At 38.6% G+C, this 17,821-nt stretch overlaps 3 protein-coding genes across 5 annotated transcripts; 1 reads left to right on the plus strand and 2 right to left on the minus strand.

Moving 5' to 3' along the window:
- Nucleotides 1-808: 808 nt before the first annotated feature.
- Nucleotides 809-9,381, plus strand: nfrkb (nuclear factor related to kappaB binding protein). The gene is made up of 26 exons (XM_087808237.1): nt 809-888; nt 1,141-1,272; nt 1,362-1,563; nt 1,653-1,780; nt 1,849-2,020; nt 2,093-2,197; nt 2,266-2,339; nt 2,745-2,826; nt 2,907-3,102; nt 3,164-3,275; nt 3,340-3,466; nt 3,534-3,611; nt 3,680-3,756; nt 3,823-3,869; nt 3,931-3,991; nt 4,058-4,232; nt 4,296-4,402; nt 4,512-4,635; nt 5,203-5,282; nt 5,348-5,541; nt 5,609-5,876; nt 5,943-6,122; nt 6,673-7,389; nt 8,754-8,860; nt 8,933-9,068; nt 9,143-9,381. Exons 1-26 carry the CDS (start codon nt 886-888, stop codon nt 9,278-9,280), a joined length of 3,822 nt encoding a protein of 1,273 aa, XP_087664363.1. The 5' UTR covers nt 809-885; the 3' UTR covers nt 9,281-9,381.
- A 47-nt stretch (nt 9,382-9,428) lies between these two features.
- Nucleotides 9,429-13,474, minus strand: tmem45b (transmembrane protein 45B). 2 transcript variants are annotated; one of them, XM_087808240.1, is made up of 6 exons: nt 13,336-13,474; nt 11,372-11,567; nt 11,081-11,293; nt 10,831-11,015; nt 10,619-10,761; nt 9,429-9,674 (listed from the first exon to the last, which is right to left on the minus strand). In XM_087808240.1, exons 2-6 carry the CDS (start codon nt 11,550-11,552, stop codon nt 9,569-9,571), a joined length of 828 nt encoding a protein of 275 aa, XP_087664366.1. In that variant the 5' UTR covers nt 11,553-11,567; nt 13,336-13,474; the 3' UTR covers nt 9,429-9,568. The 2 variants fall into 2 exon arrangements, with proteins under 2 accessions (XP_087664366.1, XP_087664367.1); XM_087808241.1 differs by lacking the exon at nt 13,336-13,474 and adding an exon at nt 13,116-13,313.
- A 241-nt stretch (nt 13,475-13,715) lies between these two features.
- Nucleotides 13,716-16,129, minus strand: gng8 (guanine nucleotide binding protein (G protein), gamma 8). 2 transcript variants are annotated; one of them, XM_087808243.1, is made up of 3 exons: nt 16,018-16,129; nt 15,114-15,219; nt 13,716-13,848 (listed from the first exon to the last, which is right to left on the minus strand). In XM_087808243.1, exons 2-3 carry the CDS (start codon nt 15,195-15,197, stop codon nt 13,720-13,722), a joined length of 213 nt encoding a protein of 70 aa, XP_087664369.1. In that variant the 5' UTR covers nt 15,198-15,219; nt 16,018-16,129; the 3' UTR covers nt 13,716-13,719. The 2 variants fall into 2 exon arrangements, with proteins under 2 accessions (XP_087664369.1, XP_087664370.1); XM_087808244.1 differs by lacking the exon at nt 16,018-16,129 and having other exon boundaries at nt 15,114-15,224.
- Nucleotides 16,130-17,821: the final 1,692 nt, after the last annotated feature.

The raw sequence follows: 17,821 nt of genomic DNA on the forward strand, positions 1-17,821 counted from the left end.
TATTGAAATGATGGCTTTGACACTAAATCAATTAAAAAAACAAAACATATATAAAAATACTATAACTATACATATATATGTAATTTATTTTTTATATCATGATTTATTTCAATCTACCAGTTTTGGTCAAACCTGTGATATTTAAAAGTTCTGGCGATTACAAAGACTCTGTTTCCTTTAAGTGTACTCAAGCCTTCAAGCCAAGTTCCTAAAGTTATTATTTATTTGCTGTTTTGGGTTATAAGTTTTTTTTTGTTTAATGTTTATTAATTATTATTATTTTTGTTTTACATTTATTAATAAAGGAAACAGTTGAAGTTTTATTTTTCAACAGTAAAATAAGATGGATTTTTAAAGTGAATGCTATACTTGCTAGGTTAGCTAACTAACAGGGAGTTTACATGTTTTAAAGACTATAATCGAAATTCTGTTATATAAATAACAGACATGCACTGTCTCATATCAAGTTAAGGAAATTGTTATAAAAGTTAAGTATACAATTGCATTGTTTATTATCCTAAAATAAGTGCAAAATGACGGTATTTAAACTTTTTCATTACCAAGGTGAGGAAATGATTCTTTTGTAGCTCATACGTAAATAATAAATGCCTTAAATTAAAATGCTTGAGTTGCTTTAGCATAGCATCAGACTTCTTTAAATGTTAAAGTTTCTTACCTTTACTTAAAAAATAGTTTAGTAAACATTTAAGCAAGAATCGCTGAAAATTCATTTTTTACCCGTTTTCTACCAATTTCCGTTCTCTGCCAGTAGGGGGCACCAAAAGTCACAAACGCATTCTAATTCAACCGACGAAGAAGAAGGGCTGTGTGCACCGGATAAAGTGTCCCCTCTTCGTTTCTAGAGCTATGGACGCTTTTGCGTAAATGGTAATATAAATCATCGTGCTTTCTATTTATACATCATGTTATTACACAGTCAGTTTTTAATAATTTGTTTTAGAAAAAAAAAAGAGAAACATTACAAAGTTAATGTCGTCAAGCTAACTTAGCTGGAAGTAGCTATTAGCCGATCATCTGTCTGGTGTTGTGATAATGTTGATGTCAACAAAACATTTGCTTCGTCACGAACTTGTAAAAGTCTTTCAATGGAACTTAACCGTAATGTATTTTGTTTAATAGAATAGGAAAATGAACACTGTCCCACGTTTGCTTACGAGCCAGTTGGATATTAAAGAAGAAGATGATCATATCACTGAAGAGTGCATGTTGGGAAACTGCAGGGTCAGCCTGTCTGAGGACCTTCTGGAAGATGTAAGTTTCTCTTATTAACTGTTGGAGTAAGTGCAGAAGTATTCATTTGCAAATTGACAAACATCGAACTGTTTATTTTTCTTCCACAGCCTGAGATCTTCTTCTCTGTGATGAGTCAAAGCACCTGGACCGAAGTCCTCACAGAGTCCCAGCGACAGCATCTGAGACAATTTTTGCCTCAATTCCCTGATAACAATGTTGCAGAGCAGGACCACACCATCAAGGATCTGTTCAACAATGTGAATTTTAACTTTGGAAACCCGCTTCATCTTGCCCAAAGACTATTCCGGGGTGAGCACTCTTTACTACCTGTACCAGGACTGCTATATGTTTCTTTATTTTCTCATTTGTTGATAATTGTTTACTTCATTCCAATCCAGATGGGTTTTTCAATCCAGAGGTGGTCAAATACAGACAGCTCTGTGCTAAATCCCAGCGGAGGAGACAGTTATATTCTCTTCAGCAGTATTACCACAGACTGTTAAAACAAATCCTCGTCTCTCGAAAGGTACTTGAGGAAAACTTGCATTCAAATCTTTTTTTCCTGTGGTCTGATGTTTTTTTTTAACTTCTCAGGATTTGCTGAAGTTTGCTGCTCACAATGGTTTGGATTCCCCCCCCAAACGTAAATCGCCAACTAAAAGTCGAGCTGAAAAGCTTGAACCGAGAGCCAGGAGACGAGTGAGCCGCATTTTGAGGGAAGTTAAAGCAGAGTGTGGAGACAGTAGCCCCTCGTCAGACGATGAAGGTCAGTGTCGCTTGATGCAATGACTTAATAGAACTATTTTCTAATGTGTTGCAAAAAAACTCTTACTTTTAGACTTATCGCTGTGGACTTCAAGACCACAATCCCCCTCTTCTCCATCACCCACCGTCTCACGGAAAGTTCTCCCCACCCTGACTACTCAGGACATGAAGACTACGGGTAAGTCGTTGTTGAGCCAAATCAATCAATATTTAACAAACTAAAGTTTTGTGATGATTCTACTACAGAGAAAATGGAACTTGGAGAGCAGGACTTGAAAATCATGTTGCAAAACCATTGTGAGAAGAGAAAACATCAACCAGTAAGTAGAGTCCTGACCAGACCTGGAAATGTAGGGCCCACATGTGGCCCTCATGAGGTTAAGATCACATAGAAACTAACAATATAATTTTGTGTTTTTTATTATTCAAAACTAGTTTTATGATCTTTGTTCTCCGTTTGTTTTCCTCTCAAATAGATTTAAGCAAATAAAAAGCAATATTTTTAAAATAAATAAATTGTACAATAAAAAAACAAACATTTGAGCAAATTTACCTTGATTTTATTAAATTTCAAAGTAATTATTATTTTATTTTTTCCATTATGTTTTGGCTTTTCACTTCTTTATTTTTCACTGTTCCCTGATAAAATGTAATTGCTGACCACTGCTCTTGACTGAGAAACAACAAGTTCTTAAAAGTATATTTATCAAGTCTTGTCTCTAAAGGATCATCCAGATTTGGTGACATCAGATATTCAACTTGGAGACGTACTTTCAAGAGCCAATATCGGCAGAAAAGGAACTTTGCGTGAGTAATTTAACGTTAAAGTGAGTATAAAAAATAAAAAGCATGGCCTTCCTGACTCTTCCTTCTTTTTCCCTTGACAGCCCTTTTCGATCTGTCCTTGCCTAAGAAGAAAATCAAAGAGGAGAGAAGAAAAAAGAAGATGAGGCTGATTAAAATGGAGGCAGAAGAACCTGGGGAAGCTCTTGTATCATCAGACACTGCATCAGCTTTGCCTGCAAATATTATCAACTCATTGCCTGACACATCCACTGCTCCACTACACAACATAAAGGAAGAGTACGTTGGCTTGTTTTTTAGGTTCCTGTAAAACCTTTTATTCATTTTATTTTTTTTGCAGAGTGGTAGACGAGCCAGAAACCAGTCCCATGATGGTAGAAGAATTCTCAGTTAGTTTCTTCAACCTGCTGGAGATGATCCTGAGAGCTGAAAACCTCTCCAGCACTACACAGGTATTCAACAAGTGTGGAAAATGGATAAATATAGACTTCCTTGTAACCATTTGTGCTCTCACAGTTGGAGGAGAAAGTTCAAATATGGCAGTCCTGTCCTGCCAGTTCCCTCAATGTGTGGTTTTCGTCTTCCCCCTGTTGGTCGGAGTTGGTACTTCAAGCTCTTCAGTTTCTTGCTGGAGAGACAAAAGGTTGGAAAATATAAGATTTAAAAAAAAGTCTGGCTTTATTTTTAAAAAAACATTTATTTCTTGACAGATGGCATGATGGCTTTACCAAGTGGCTTCACTCCATTTGTGGAATTTTGTGATGATTCTAAGCAGTGGAGATGGATTGGTAAATGAGATTTTAGTTTTTTCCAGTTGCATGATTGTCCATTTAAAAGATCACGCTTTTCATTTCAGGTCCCACTCACGACACAGAAAAAGATCTCAGCGCCCTTTGTCAGCTGTGGCTGGACTCAAAAGATTTAGTTGTCAAGGTAGTAAAAAAAAAGTATAACTTACTGCTGGTGTGTTTGAATAACGGATGAAACTTTTCCTCATAGACTGAAAGTGAAGAACCCTCTGAGATGACGCCGCCCACGCCGAGAGTGTAAGAGTTATGATTCAAAAGATTCTTAAAAGATAAAGTATTAAAAGTAAACGTTCAACAGGTCCACTGATTATGTGGTGCGGCCGAGCACTGGTGATGAAAGACAAGTCTTTCAAATACAGGTTTGTTTTGAACAGTTTTACCATTTTATTTGATCAACAAAGCTGAAACTTAAACTTCCTCATCAGGAGCAGCAACGATACAATCAGCCACATAAAGCGTTCACCTTCAGAATGCACGGCTTCGAGTCGGTGGTGGGACCCGTCAAAGGCGTGTTTGACAAAGAGATGTCGCTAAACAAAGCCAGAGAACACACCCTGCTCCGATCAGACCGGCCTCCATACGTGACCATCCTGTCTCTGGGTAAGATGACAAAGCCTTCAGGACTACAGTGCAATGATTGACGGTGTGTTTTTGACCGATCAGTGCGCGACGCAGCTGCCAGATTACCCAACGGCGAAGGCACCAGAGCAGAAATATGCGAGCTTCTAAAAGATTCACAGTTTCTGGCTCCAGACGTCACGAGTGCACAGGTGAAGTATTTGAATGTTGTCAGTCATCTGTTGTTGAATTTAACTCTCTTTCCCCGGCAGAAATACGAAAGAATAAAAGTCTTGACATTTTTTTTTTTACAACCTTTAGGTGAACACGGTTGTCAGCGGAGCTCTGGACCGACTGCACTACGAGAAAGACCCTTGTGTGAAGTACGATATTGGACGCAAACTTTGGATTTACCTGCATCGCAGTCGCAGTCAAGAGGAGTTCGGTAGGTGTCAGATGTTCAAATAATTCCCAGAAAACTTTAAATAATATTGTTTAAACAAGTGTGTTATTTTATGCGGGCCACCTGATGTTTGGCTCTAAATCAATGTTCATATATATATATATATATTAGATATGCCAATGTTAATGATAAGATATTGAACAGAGATATGGAGCTCAATGATTAAAATAACAAAAATTAAAAGTAAAACTGACATGAAAGGAAAGACATTTCATAGTGTTTGCTGAAGAAGGTCAAACAAAACGATGTTGACTGCTGCCATCTAGCGGCTAGAGGTTTAATTGCAACACAAAAATCAACTGAATATTTGCTGTTAACTGTGAAGAATAATAATAATAATAAAAAAAACAAATTATTGTATTTTACAAACACTTTATTGAAATAAAAAACATAAAATAACTATGAGAAAATTGAAATGATGATGATGATTTGAAATCCAAAAATGGAATCGATACAGTATATTAAGAAAAAAAAAATTGGTCGGTATTTAATCCTAATCCTAATTTGAATTGCAATGAATATTGATGTGTTGAACCATCTTTCTATCAGAGAGGATCCATCAGGCTCAAGCTGCTGCAGCCAAAGCAAGGAAGGCTCTTCAGCAGAAGCCAAAACCAGCATCCAAGCCTGTAAGATCTCAAACTACTTTCCTTCAATGCTGTTATTTCCTATAAAAATATATTTTTGTATTTAGAAGTCTGGCAGCAAAGAGGGCGGCAACAAAACATCTGGAGGCCAGGAACTGGGAGATATCTGCTCCAATCCCATGTCTCCGACACCTTCGACACCGACCCACAACACACCAGGAACACCAAAGTCACCTTTGACCATTGGGACCACAACACCGACAAAGTCTGCAATTCCAGATTCCATCAAATCCAGTCCAGGGTTTGTATTATTAAACATGAATAAAGGGGTTCATAGGTTTTCATTATGAGGTTTCTGTCTATTCCAGGGTCCTTCTTGTTTCACCTCCGTCCTTACCTCAGCTGGGCACCATATTACCCACAAGTCAAGCTGCCGCACCGGCTTCACAGGCGGTCACGTCGCAGCACACGGCCCGGCTGGTCAGCCACCTGGCGGCGAGCTCGCTCCCCCAGGTGCGAGTCGTCTCCGCACAAACGGGTCTGGTTTCGTCGGCGGGTCCACAGGCCACTCTGGTGCACCAGAGCCCTCACCAGATCCGAATGCCGGTATCGGTGTCGACCAAAGGAATCTCACAGGTAAACTGTAAATATTCGCTGGAATATTTCCTCAATAAATGTACTTTTTTTTAATGTACTTCCTAGGCGGTGATGTCGGTACCATTGAGGACCCAGTCCGGTGGCTCCCCCGTACAGGTCGCCACCACCCTGTCGGTGTCGGCGATTCCGGTGGCTAAAGCTCAAACTGGGTCACCGGGTAACTTGGCTGCGAGCTCAGCAGCTCAGGCGGTTCTGCAGGGCGTGGCCAACCAAAGCATTAAACAGGTGAGCTGCGGTTTCTTCCCTGTAACCTTGGATTCAAATAAAGAGGTTGTTGGTGTGTAAGGAAATATTGACTTAAATTGATTGATCATATCACAGTTTATTCATGGTTCCTATTTCAATAAATTATATATTCAATTTAAAAGATATTAAAGACGTATAGGATACAAATATTTACGGCGTTTGTTTATTTTTACGTTGCAATTTAACTTCCGGCCGCTAGATGACAGCATTCATTACATCCTCCACAGCTAAATACACAATAAAATACTGTGCAGCGTTGACTGAGGATGAGAGGATACAGCAGCTTTTAAAGTTGATATTTGGACATATTTTGGTTTCAAATCGAATAAAAGTAGTTACGACTTCATCAAGAATCATGTGGTCTGTAAATTCTGCAACACAAGAGTACTTGACAATACTACAAATATATCCTTGTTACGGTAAGGTAAGGTAAGGTAACACTTTATTGAGTTACTACAGTTTGGCAATATATCGTATGGTGGGTTAAAAAAAACAAGACGATATTACAAAAGATTTTTTTACCATGAAGGTTTCCATCACCGGTCAACTGGGAATGAAGACCCCCGGAGCAGCTGGGATCCCGATAACCGCCACAAACCTTCGCATCCAGGGCAAAGACATCCTTCGTCTGCCACCGTCGTCCATCACCACGGACGCCAAAGGCCAGACGGTGCTGCGGATCACCCCAGACATGATGGCCACGCTCACCAAGTCCCCGGTGGCGACCGTCAAACTCACCCCGGACTTCCTGGGAACGGCGGCGGCCGGCGGGAGCAAGAGCATATCCGCCACCCTCCATGTGACGCCGTCGCATCCTTCCACGTCCTCCATAGCCACCGTGACCACCTGCCAGGCCGAGCTCGCCACCTCCAAGCCGGCGACCATCGGCTCCACTCTGCTGAAAACCACCGGAGACACCGCCATACGACTGATGCCCACGCTGGCCGTCTCCATGGCGGACCAGAAGTCCAGGACTTTCTCGACCGCGTCCGACAAGAGCGGCGCCACCATCCGGATCATGCCGGGACTCGGCGTCATCCCGCAGAAGCAGGGCCAGACCATCACGATGAGTCCGGGGAAACCCACCAACGTGACCACGTGCGCCAACGTGATGACCATGGCTGCCAACGTCGTGGCGGCGGCCAAAGCGATCACCGTGGCGTCCGGAGCTTCAGGCTCTCCACTGACGCTAGGGACCGCCACCGCCACCGTGAGGCAGATGCCCGCCTCCGTCACCACACAAGCGGTGAGTACATGGAGTTTGTTACTTCAGTCAAGATCAGACATGGAGAAAGTGAAGACCAGGGGCCACATGCGGCCCTTTGACTTCACATGGGCGAAAATAATACAGTCAAAGATCATGTAAAAACGAACAATTATTTTGTGTTTATTATTTATTACTGGTCTCTAACTTTGACTGTAAGGTTTTTGTTTTAGGACTTTTGTATTTATTGGCCCTTGAGAAAATGTATGTGATTAGATGGATAAAAGACGAGTTTAAAAATATATATATAAATACACTAAAATAATAATTTGAGCATAATTAGCTTGATTGTACACTTTTCGCTCCTTATAGTTTTGCTTTATGGGCCCTAAATACTGCCTCAGTATAAAATGTGGTCCCCGAGGAAATTTAACCGCCTGCTCAAGAACCTCTGAAATGAATATGAACAACTTTTGTTGTTTTTTTTCCATTATTTTATTTTATTTTTTTAAATATTTTCTGTGAAAATCTGTTTCATTCTTAACAATTAAAATTCTCAAGTTGTTATTTTTACTGGGCTCTTTACTATCCACCAAACTCCTATACAACAGTGAGCCAGTGATGGTAGTTTAATTTATTTCCATAATAGCTATAGAAAGCAGAGGTGAGTTAAAGATATTAGTCTAAAAATAACCTTTTTTCTAGTATTTTGATACTTGTATTGTGCGACTGTAAGCGGCACTTTAAGTGTGTTGCAATTACTCCGTGTTTACAGTAGGGGGTGCTAAAAACAAACATGTTAAATTTCCGAGCTTATTGTGGGATTTTGAATGTATGTACAACTTCAGTGAGACAAGGGGATAAGGGATTAAGCTGCGTAAAAAATGAATTGGTGGAAACGGAAAGGTTGGAGAAAAAGGTGCCACCTAGTGGCCTCTGGAAATAAGAACATTGTTTCATGAAACCCCACGAGTGCGTCACTATAGTTTTCTATCAAAAGATTAGATCAAATTGAGAGGTTTGGAGAAAAACTTTCATCTAGATCAGAGGTGGGAAATTAAAATTCCTCCGGCGCCACATTTTAGACAGAGACTGTCATAAGGGGATTAAGCAAAAATAAAGAGGTGAAAAGTATTTGATTGTAGTTTAAGAACTTTGTTTAAAAGAAATCTTTTGAGGGGCTAATAAATACACAATGTATAGTTTATAGAAACGAGTTATGAATAATAGAAATAAATAATTATTAGTTTTACATGATCTTTGACCTCATTAATACAGTCAAGGGGCTGCATGAACCTAGTGTCATTTATCTCACGTCTGTGTGCAAGAAAATATGTTGTTTAGTCGGCTGAATTTTTGACAAGTTCCTATTTTAGCTGACTTCCTCCTCCTCGTTGTCGTTGCAGGGAAAGTTACCTGCTCGCATTACTGTTCCTCTGTCAGTCCTCAACCAGCCGCTGAAGAACAAAAGCGTTGTGACGTCGCCCATCGTCAAAGGAAGTCTCAACACCAAGTGAGTTCCTTGCTTTTGATTTCGAGGAAATGGATCGTTTTTAAAAAAAAACGATTTTGTGTCGTGGATCAGCATCAGCAGCCTGGGGAGGAACATCATCCTGACCACCATGCCTGCAGGCACCAAGTTAATTGCAGGCAACAAACCGGTTAGTTTTGTCACAGCTCAACAGTTCCAGCAGCTGCAGCAGCAGGGACAGGCCACACAGGTTTGTGCAAATAATCTCGAGGATGTTTTTTTAAAGTGAATTTACAAAGAGTTTTGTTTTGTTTGCTTTCTCAGGTTCGCATCCAGACCGTCCCCGCTCAGCAGATCCAGCAGCACATAGCCACGGGATCCCCCAAGTCCGTCTCCACGGTCGTGGTCACGTCCCCGAAGTGCCCGCCGCCAGACCCCCCGCCGCCGGCACCCCAACAATGAGCGATGTCCAGAGAGTTGAGGATTAAATTAAAAACCGTTCTTGTCGATCTTAATACGATTTAAAGTGTACAAATCTCATTCATGGCAAGATTAAACTGCTGATCTCGACTGGAAGCTTCTTTTTCTGCGCTCAACACATTCTATTGAGAACTTTAAGAAACTGGTTTTATTTTAAAATGTACAAGAGAAATTTTGACATGAGAACTGAAAACATCTCAGTAGAACTTCAACATTTTTTTTCTAAAACACAATAAATACAAAGGGATGAAAATGTCGCAGCAAGAACCTTCACTCTTCTTCAGAGGCGTCCAGCAGAGCCTTCCTTGACTCCGAGGAAGTTTTTCTCATTCCGATCTCGATGTCTCTTCCTCGTGGCGAGTAGTTCTTGGCAGTGCTGGTGAGAAGGAAATAAAACTGATGACTCATCAAGTCTGACGTCCACAGACGTGTTGAATGTAAACAGCTCTGTGTTTACTCTGGGATGACTTTTTAAATGTGGCGATTAAGAATTTTAAAACACCAGGATCTCAGTCAATATTCTATAAAGCAATTCTGTATTATTTATTTCTCACATAATAAAAAATATCACCTCACTTTTTTATACCTAATTTATACTGCTGTTTGATTTGGATTCAATAATTCTTTTTTGGCCTCAAGAGAGCAAAAATGCTTTGATTGAAAGTCAAATTCCACTTTTTTTTTGTCAAATTTTCCATCAAAAAATTACATAAATAATAATATATTATAGAAGGTGACGGGGGGGGGGGCGATCATGTTCATTTGTCATGAGTAATTAATCGAAAACAAATTGATTTAATTAATTGAAGGAGAAACAAATGACTTCTTTAAATATTTACCTTGAATACTTTAATCAGATTAAGATAGATAGATAGATAGATAGATAGATAGATAGATAGATAGATAGATAGATAGATACTTTATTCATCTCACAGAGAAATTCACGAAAGGTAGTTTCAACCGCTCTTATTACTCCCCATAAGGAGATTATGTTTGGATGAATTTTAGCCAAATAAATTCAAATAAAATGCTTGATAATGGGGGAGGGAAGTACAAGTGATTGGTCGTTTTCTAGATTACCATCCGGATCCAATAATCATTTCAAGAATGTGTCGTTATCTGCTACCCCAAAAAAAAGCTTTTTTTTTGGGTTCTGTTGCTTCTATTGTGTGTTGTGCAAGCGAGTTTCTCATTGAGATTTTGACATAAATGTCACAGAATGCTAACCAAAAGTTACAAACATTTCTGAGCTGCTTGTCAGGGGTCTGCGCTCTCTTTGTGCTTTTCTATTCTTAACCGTTTTATGAATTAAACACTCACCACCAAACCACTGCTGAGATGCCCGCGACGAGGAGGATCGCCACGGCCAGATGCCAGCAGAAGCACATGGTGACGAACATGATGTTGTTGTGCAACGTTAAATCCCACTGGGGTCCACTCAGCGGGTAAAGTACGAACCCGATCTGAAAGCCAAGCGAGAGACGCGTCAAACTCAACTCTCGAGACATTTTCCCTTTTTTTTTCGACGTCACCTGGTAGAACCACGAGCCTTGTAGGATGAACAAGCCGGCGCCGAGGAGCTCCAGGAGGATGTTGGATCTCACGAAGACTTCCAACATCTTGCTGGCGCATCCGGCGAACACGGCCACCAGCAGCATCGAGTGGATGTGGGCGTCGAGCGGCGGTCGGTTGTGGATGTGGTAGTAGAACAGAAACCCTGGTGGGATCATCAACCACGAATCAAAACTTTCGTTCGTCAAGGAGAAAAAAATAAGATCTTACCTTCAACAAAAAGGGCCAAGGACAGACCCAGGCGGTCCACCCCGACCGGCAGCAGCTTAGTGGCGGTGCTGACGAGCACAGCCACGCCCGCTATTCCGTAAAACAAGTACATGGTGCTGTGTTGCCAGTTCATCAGCTTCACCCAAGCGTTGGACTCGCTGTTGTACAGACGAGCGTGAGGTCCGTCCACCACGAACTGCTCCACCATTATACCTGGAATCAAATTAAAATGTTGATTCTGTTCCCCTTTATAATCTTTTTCTTTTCTAATTCACTGGTGAGAACACTGACCGACGAAAGAAGCAAACACTTGGATCCCTCCTTCGCAGAAGTCCATCTTCCTCTTGAGAGAAGGCGTCATCTGTCGTTCTTTGGTCCTCCAGTGTTGACGGAGGACATGTTTGACCGTCAGCCACACACCAAACAGGAGGAAGAAGGAGCCTGGGATGGCATGTCCTCCGAAGTTGGCCATGTTCCTGCTTTAAATCTGAACCAGTAAAGAAAAGAGTTATACATATTCTTATCTGTTAAAAATAACTTGCATTTGACATCTGCTTTAAAAGATATGTTTGCTCATTAACAGGTTAAGTATTTATACTTAATTGAATTTAGACTTTTATATATATATAAAAATCAATTTGTTAAACACGATTACGTTTCGTTTTTTTCTGTGCAAGTAATTTGTAAACAGTCCCTTATCTGACGTTTCAGCTGAGTCTGCGTTTTTTTTCTCCCTCAAGATCGATTTTTTATTTATTTTTTTGCTTTAACTAACAAAAACAAGTGTGTAGTCTTAACTTTAACCCACCTTACGGCAACACAAAAAGGTGTGACTCAATAAGTTATCTTTCCCTCGTTTGTCTGACGAGTGGTTAAAGTTTAACTTTTATTATCTTGACCTTGTTGACAGTCCCTAACCTTAGCAGAGTGAAACCAACAAGCCAGGGCTGACTCCCGTAACAGGTTTCTACACTGAAATTAACAGTTTCTTGTTTTGGAGGAAGATACTTAAAAAAAATGTCTTTACTAAAATAACTTTTGAAACAAAAGTTTAGCTTGGGGCCAAATGTGGCCCTTTCAAAATGATTAATGGCCGAAAAGCGAATTACAAAAGAATATCAAATGAAGTGAAACTACCAGAAGTGGGCGGGGCCTATCCACGATACTATTTTGATTCATGCTAAGCTAGATCCCGCAAAAAAACAAACAGACAAAAACAAAGAAACTTTCTGTTTCATTTTGGTTTCAATTGTTAACAAATAGAAAAATATGCACTTTAAACTCTAAAGACAACTTAAGTTCAACTCTCTGGTGCGATCAGTTAAAAAATGATCCGAACACTATAGAGCAGACACTGCCATCTGGTGGCCTTTGAAAACGGAGACATTGTTTCATGAAACGTCATCGGTATCGACGGGTGAAGATTTCTTACATGACGCAATTGTTTAAAAAAAAAAAAATTATTGCCTGTAAAGTCTTTCAAAGGTTGCAACTGTCACTGTGTATTGTGGAATCATGGGGTATGGCTGCAGGGAATCAATGCTCCTTTTATGATACTTATTCCGCTGAGAAAGGTAATTGCGTGACTCACTGTTGTTATAATTTGTATTCATAAATACTGACGGAACCTGTCCCAAACATGCCAGTTAAGACTTATTTTCATATCGTCTCAAAATTTAAAGAAATGCGTGTTTAACACACAAGTCTTATGTTTAAATTGAACTGTATTCAAATGCACTTTAATTTAATTTAATCCAGTTTAAATACACACAGACGGCTGTATACAACTTTTAAAATGAGTATAATAATTTTAAAGTCAGAAATAAAGCAAAAATATTGATCGTTCATGCCATTTTTTTTAATAAAAAATTAAAATAAAAACTTCATTTGCTTACAGTGACTGAAGACTTAAAGTGTGTTCGGAATAAAAAGTTGTCACACAAGTTTGCAGAAGCTAAAACAAAACAAAAGCCGCAGCCTCCATTTATTTCCTTAAATGAAAGTAGCTCAGAAATACTTCCTTATTTTCTCTTACCCGACTTCTGTTGAGATCAACCTTCTTTTTTAATCCAGCTGCACAATAGTTTCAGGTAAAAAAAAAAAAATCTAATTCCAAACAGGTGTCTCCACGCCACTCGCTGCTATGACACTAAACATCTTTCGCTCCCCGGAGGCTCGTTGGTTCGGTTTTTCTCGTCCTGCCCTGTTCGACTTGTCGTTTACGCAACAACAACAAAGGTAAAAAAACCACAAACCTGATCCGCCGATTTCACTCCACAGCGACCTTTTCTCTTTCCTAGGATCTGCTCATCTGGATCCCTTGCGAGAGGACGGCAGGCTGTGGAAACTACACACCTGCTGGTGCTTACCTACCTGCTCAGGTATGAACCATCAAAGCCCCGCCCAGTATTTGCATGGTATCGGTTACCATGGCGAGTCCTCTGAGTAAAAAAAAAAAAAAACCCACTGCCTGATCGACAACTTTTCTTTTAAGGCTCTGGATTATTATGATGAGCAGGATGTGCCGATTCCAACGACCTTTGCTCTTTCTTTGATAAAAACTTTATTGCTATCTTTACGATGGACACACATTTATTCTCCTATAACGCGTACATCGTCGCACAGAGACGTCGTGATGTTCACAGGACGACGCAGAAAATCTTTTTCTCCCTGAAGGGGTTCTCTGAGGAGGGCACCGGCGCCACCAGGGGGTCGTCTTTGGCGTGAGATTCACAGTAGGTCATGAGGTCGGCGGCTGCTTTAGATACCTGTGGGTCCAGACGGCGAAGGAGGAAACGTAAGGAAATGGACTGTTAAACTGTTGATCGTCATGACGACGACTTTTGGTTAGTGTTCCTTAACGTGTTATCTCAGGGTCAAGGTGACCCGGAGGCCCAAAAACAAATGTTTTGTGGTATCCCTTGTGTAGTATCTGGGTCAAGGTGAACGACCTTCCTGGCTTCTAAAAATATACAGTATTTATGCAGTGGTGGAGGTTGACCTTGAGCCTGAGACAACACAAGGGATACTTTAAACACATTTTGTTTTTGGGCCTCCAGGTCACGTTGACCCCGAGATAACACAATGTTTAAGAAACAAAAACCGTTTAAAACCAAACATAACAAAAAAAAGAGATTAGTTTGCAAATAATTCACCACAATCTGGCTAAGGAACATCCTCATGGAACTGACAGAGAATGAATGGAATAGAAAATGAATTAATAAAAAATAAAAAAACTAAATTAGTTCGACTAAAACTATCAGAAATTGCTGATTAAAGATGGAGAGTTCCATCTGGATTCAGGAAGGTTTTGAAGGATATTGTTATTGACTTGTATGGCTCATAACTGCTGCTGCTGGCGCGTCAGAAAATGCAAACAAACAAAGTTCTAATGTCATGTGAGTGTAGTAACGAAATAATGTCGGAAATTTGAAAACATATTTTAAGGTATGCCGGTTGTGATGGTTTGACTTTGAAAAAAAATATTTTGGTAAACTAACCTAATCTCTTGTGAATTCTCCTAAGAAAGTTGTTTATTTTATTTTATTTGATCGTAGTCCGTTTGTCCTGGCAAGTGAGCTCCTTGGCAGAGATATGTGGTGTCTCAGTGCTCATCTATGTTCCTTCACCTTTTCTGTATATTTGCATGGAAAGAAACAAAAAAAAAAACATATTCTATGTCAACATTATTAGCATCTTGTTTACCATCTATTTAAAAAAAAGGATTGTGATGTATTTTAAAACAGAATATCTACATTTTATCTTCTTAAAACTATGATACTACCAGCAACAATAAAAAAAAAAAATACCCTTTTTTTTCGTCAGAGTGATATATTTTCTTTTCGTTCTTTTGGTTTTCGTTGTCGTTTACGTAATAAACAGAATTTTTGTTTAGAAATATACATTTAAAAGGATGAATTAAAGACAGCTAGTAGATTAAGAAAGAAAAATTAATTAATTAAAAATGGCCACATAATAAACAATAATATGTCAAATAAAAGTGTAAATGATTGACACCTGGTCCCGAACTCACCATCATCCTCTCTATGTTGACCTCCAGCTTCAACTGTTCCACGGTCTTTCGTGCGTCTGCGATCTTCGCCATGTTGTTGGACATCCTGACCTTTCACCTCCACCTGCTGCAAAAACATCACCTGTTTTTTTAAAGTCATTCGACACGAAGACCTGTTGCTCCGTTTCTGCCGTTCAAACCAAGACGTTCTGAGGCCCAAAAGTCCCAAAACGCTCTTGCGTCAGTTTTTTTGTTACACGTTTCAATTTTGCTAGTTAAGTCCCTCGCCCTGGGTCTCAGCTGCAGGTGGTGCCCAGGAGGGTCTCCACGGACGAGGCGGAGCGGCGTCCCTGAAGGCATCACACCTCCACAGGCTGCCGGTGTAAATAAACTATAGTTACTGGTTTTAACTCAGGGTTCTCGACCCTTTGATCGTCGCCATATATTCAAGGACCTTCAGTTAGAAACACTACAAATAAATCATATACAGCTGGTTTTCGACAAGTGTACAGTTTCTTACTTGAGTTAACTTCACTGAAAAAGCGCATCTTGACGTCTTAAAACTCAAAGGCTAATTCGAAAATGACTTTTTTTTTCCCCAAAATAAATCACTAAAATTATATAAATCTTTTTTTCTTTTTGTTTGGCCCCGTAACAAATGCCTGTAGCAGGTATTGGGGACCACTGTTAGGGGTCATGCATGTAAGGTAAGGTAAGGTAAGGTAAGGTAAAAACTTTATTGATCCCTCAGGAGGTCTCCTTCGGGAAATTGTTTTTTTCCAATAGCCACAGAAAATACAGCAATTTTTCATGAAAAATAAAAAATCAAATCAAAATAAAATAAGAACAAGAACATGTTTAATAATGTGAGACATTATTAAACATTCCAAGTAAAATTCAGACGATACAAAATAAATTCACTCACCACAGGCTGAGCAGCAGAAAAATGTCCTCAACAGGGACTTCTCCTCCAACTTCCAAACCGCGAATGAAAGAGGAGATATTGAGACCGAAGACGGTGATGGAGAACGGATCGGATCCTCCTTCAAATAATTAGCCGTGGTCCCCCCGCCATCCTCCTCCTCCTCCTCCTCCTCCTCGGCCCCCCCTACAGGGCTGAGAGACGACAACATGTGGTGTGACCTTCAGGCTACCCGGGGAAGATGGTGAGTAGATGACAGTAGACAATACTGTATCTGGATGAGGATGGACACGAGATCCGTTTCTGGTTTTAGTATTTTCCTGCTTTATCGTCTGATATATTGGCTTTAAAACAATGAAATCATTGAGTCGAAAACATCTGAAATTATATCATCTATACGTCCTTACTACATATATATATATATATATATATATATATATATATATATATATATATATTTAATTATATAAAGAGAAAAAGCCTAAACACTCAAACATGTTAAAACATTACATGTTGAAATATTTAATAAAAATAAGTACAAAATAAATGTGTTAAGAGTTAATTTAATGTATTTTATTTTATCTGTTTTAATGTATTATTTTGATATATTTATTTTATTTTTGTAATATATTAATCGTATTTTATTTTGTTTATATTTATTATTTGAAGAATCCATATAAAAAAGACGATTTTATCACATGAAAAATATGTTTAAACTATAAAAGTAAATGATTCTAAATTAGATTCACACATGTTGAACGAGTAAGTGATAGATGCTCCTCCCATGATGCAACACTAAGAGACTCAGGTACTCATTCATTCCTTGGGCTATTAGATTACAATTCTGTACAATTCTGAGTTTGGGGGCAGGAGTAGAGCGGAAGTATCTTGACATTCTATTCTATGTTAATTTTTGTATCATTTGTCTTTGTTATTTTTCTTTGATCTATGTTATTTATCTTTAGACTTAGATTGTATCATCTTGTTCTTTCCCTTTATTTTATTTATCTATTTATTCATCTGATTTTATTTAGTTTATATATATAATTTTAAGAATCCGTATAAAAAAGATGATTTTACAACATAAAAAATATGTTTAAACCATAAAAGTAAAGGGTTTTAAATTAGTCGAACAAGTAAATAATAGATAAATATTTGTATTTCCACACAACTGTCTTACAACCCTGTTCCTAGTCTGGTTATCTAAAGGTTTCTGCTTCAATGTTTGTCTTTTAAAGCCATAAAATAAAATATTTTAATCACTATTATTTTGATCAGTTTTAACTCTTTTATTAAATAAAATGTCTCCTATTTTTTTTCATTATTGTATTATATTCATCTAATTTATTTAGTTTATTTACATAATTTTAAGAATCCATATAAAAAAGGACGATTTTAACAACATAAGAAATATGTTTAAACCATAAAAGTAAAAAGGTTCTAAATAAGTCGAGCAAGTAAATAATAGCTACATAGTAGTATTTCCACACAACTGTCTCACAATCCTGTTCTCAGTCTGGTTCTCTGAAGGTTTCTGCTTCAATGTTTGTCTTTTAAAGCCATAAAATAAAATATTTTAATCACTATTATTTTATCAGTTTTAAACTATTATTAAGTAAAATGTCTCCTATTTTTTTCATTATTGTATTCATCTGATATTATTTAGTTTATATATATAATTTTATGAATCCGTATAAAAAATACGTTTTTACAACATAAAAAATATGTTTAAACCATTAAAGTAAATGGTTCTAAATTAGTCGTAATAGATACATATTAGTATTTACAACTGTCTTACAGTTCTGTT

This window comes from Callionymus lyra, chromosome 14 (genome assembly GCF_982586985.1).
Source record: "Callionymus lyra chromosome 14, fCalLyr1.hap1.1, whole genome shotgun sequence".
NCBI classification, from domain to species: domain Eukaryota; kingdom Metazoa; phylum Chordata; class Actinopteri; order Syngnathiformes; family Callionymidae; genus Callionymus; species Callionymus lyra.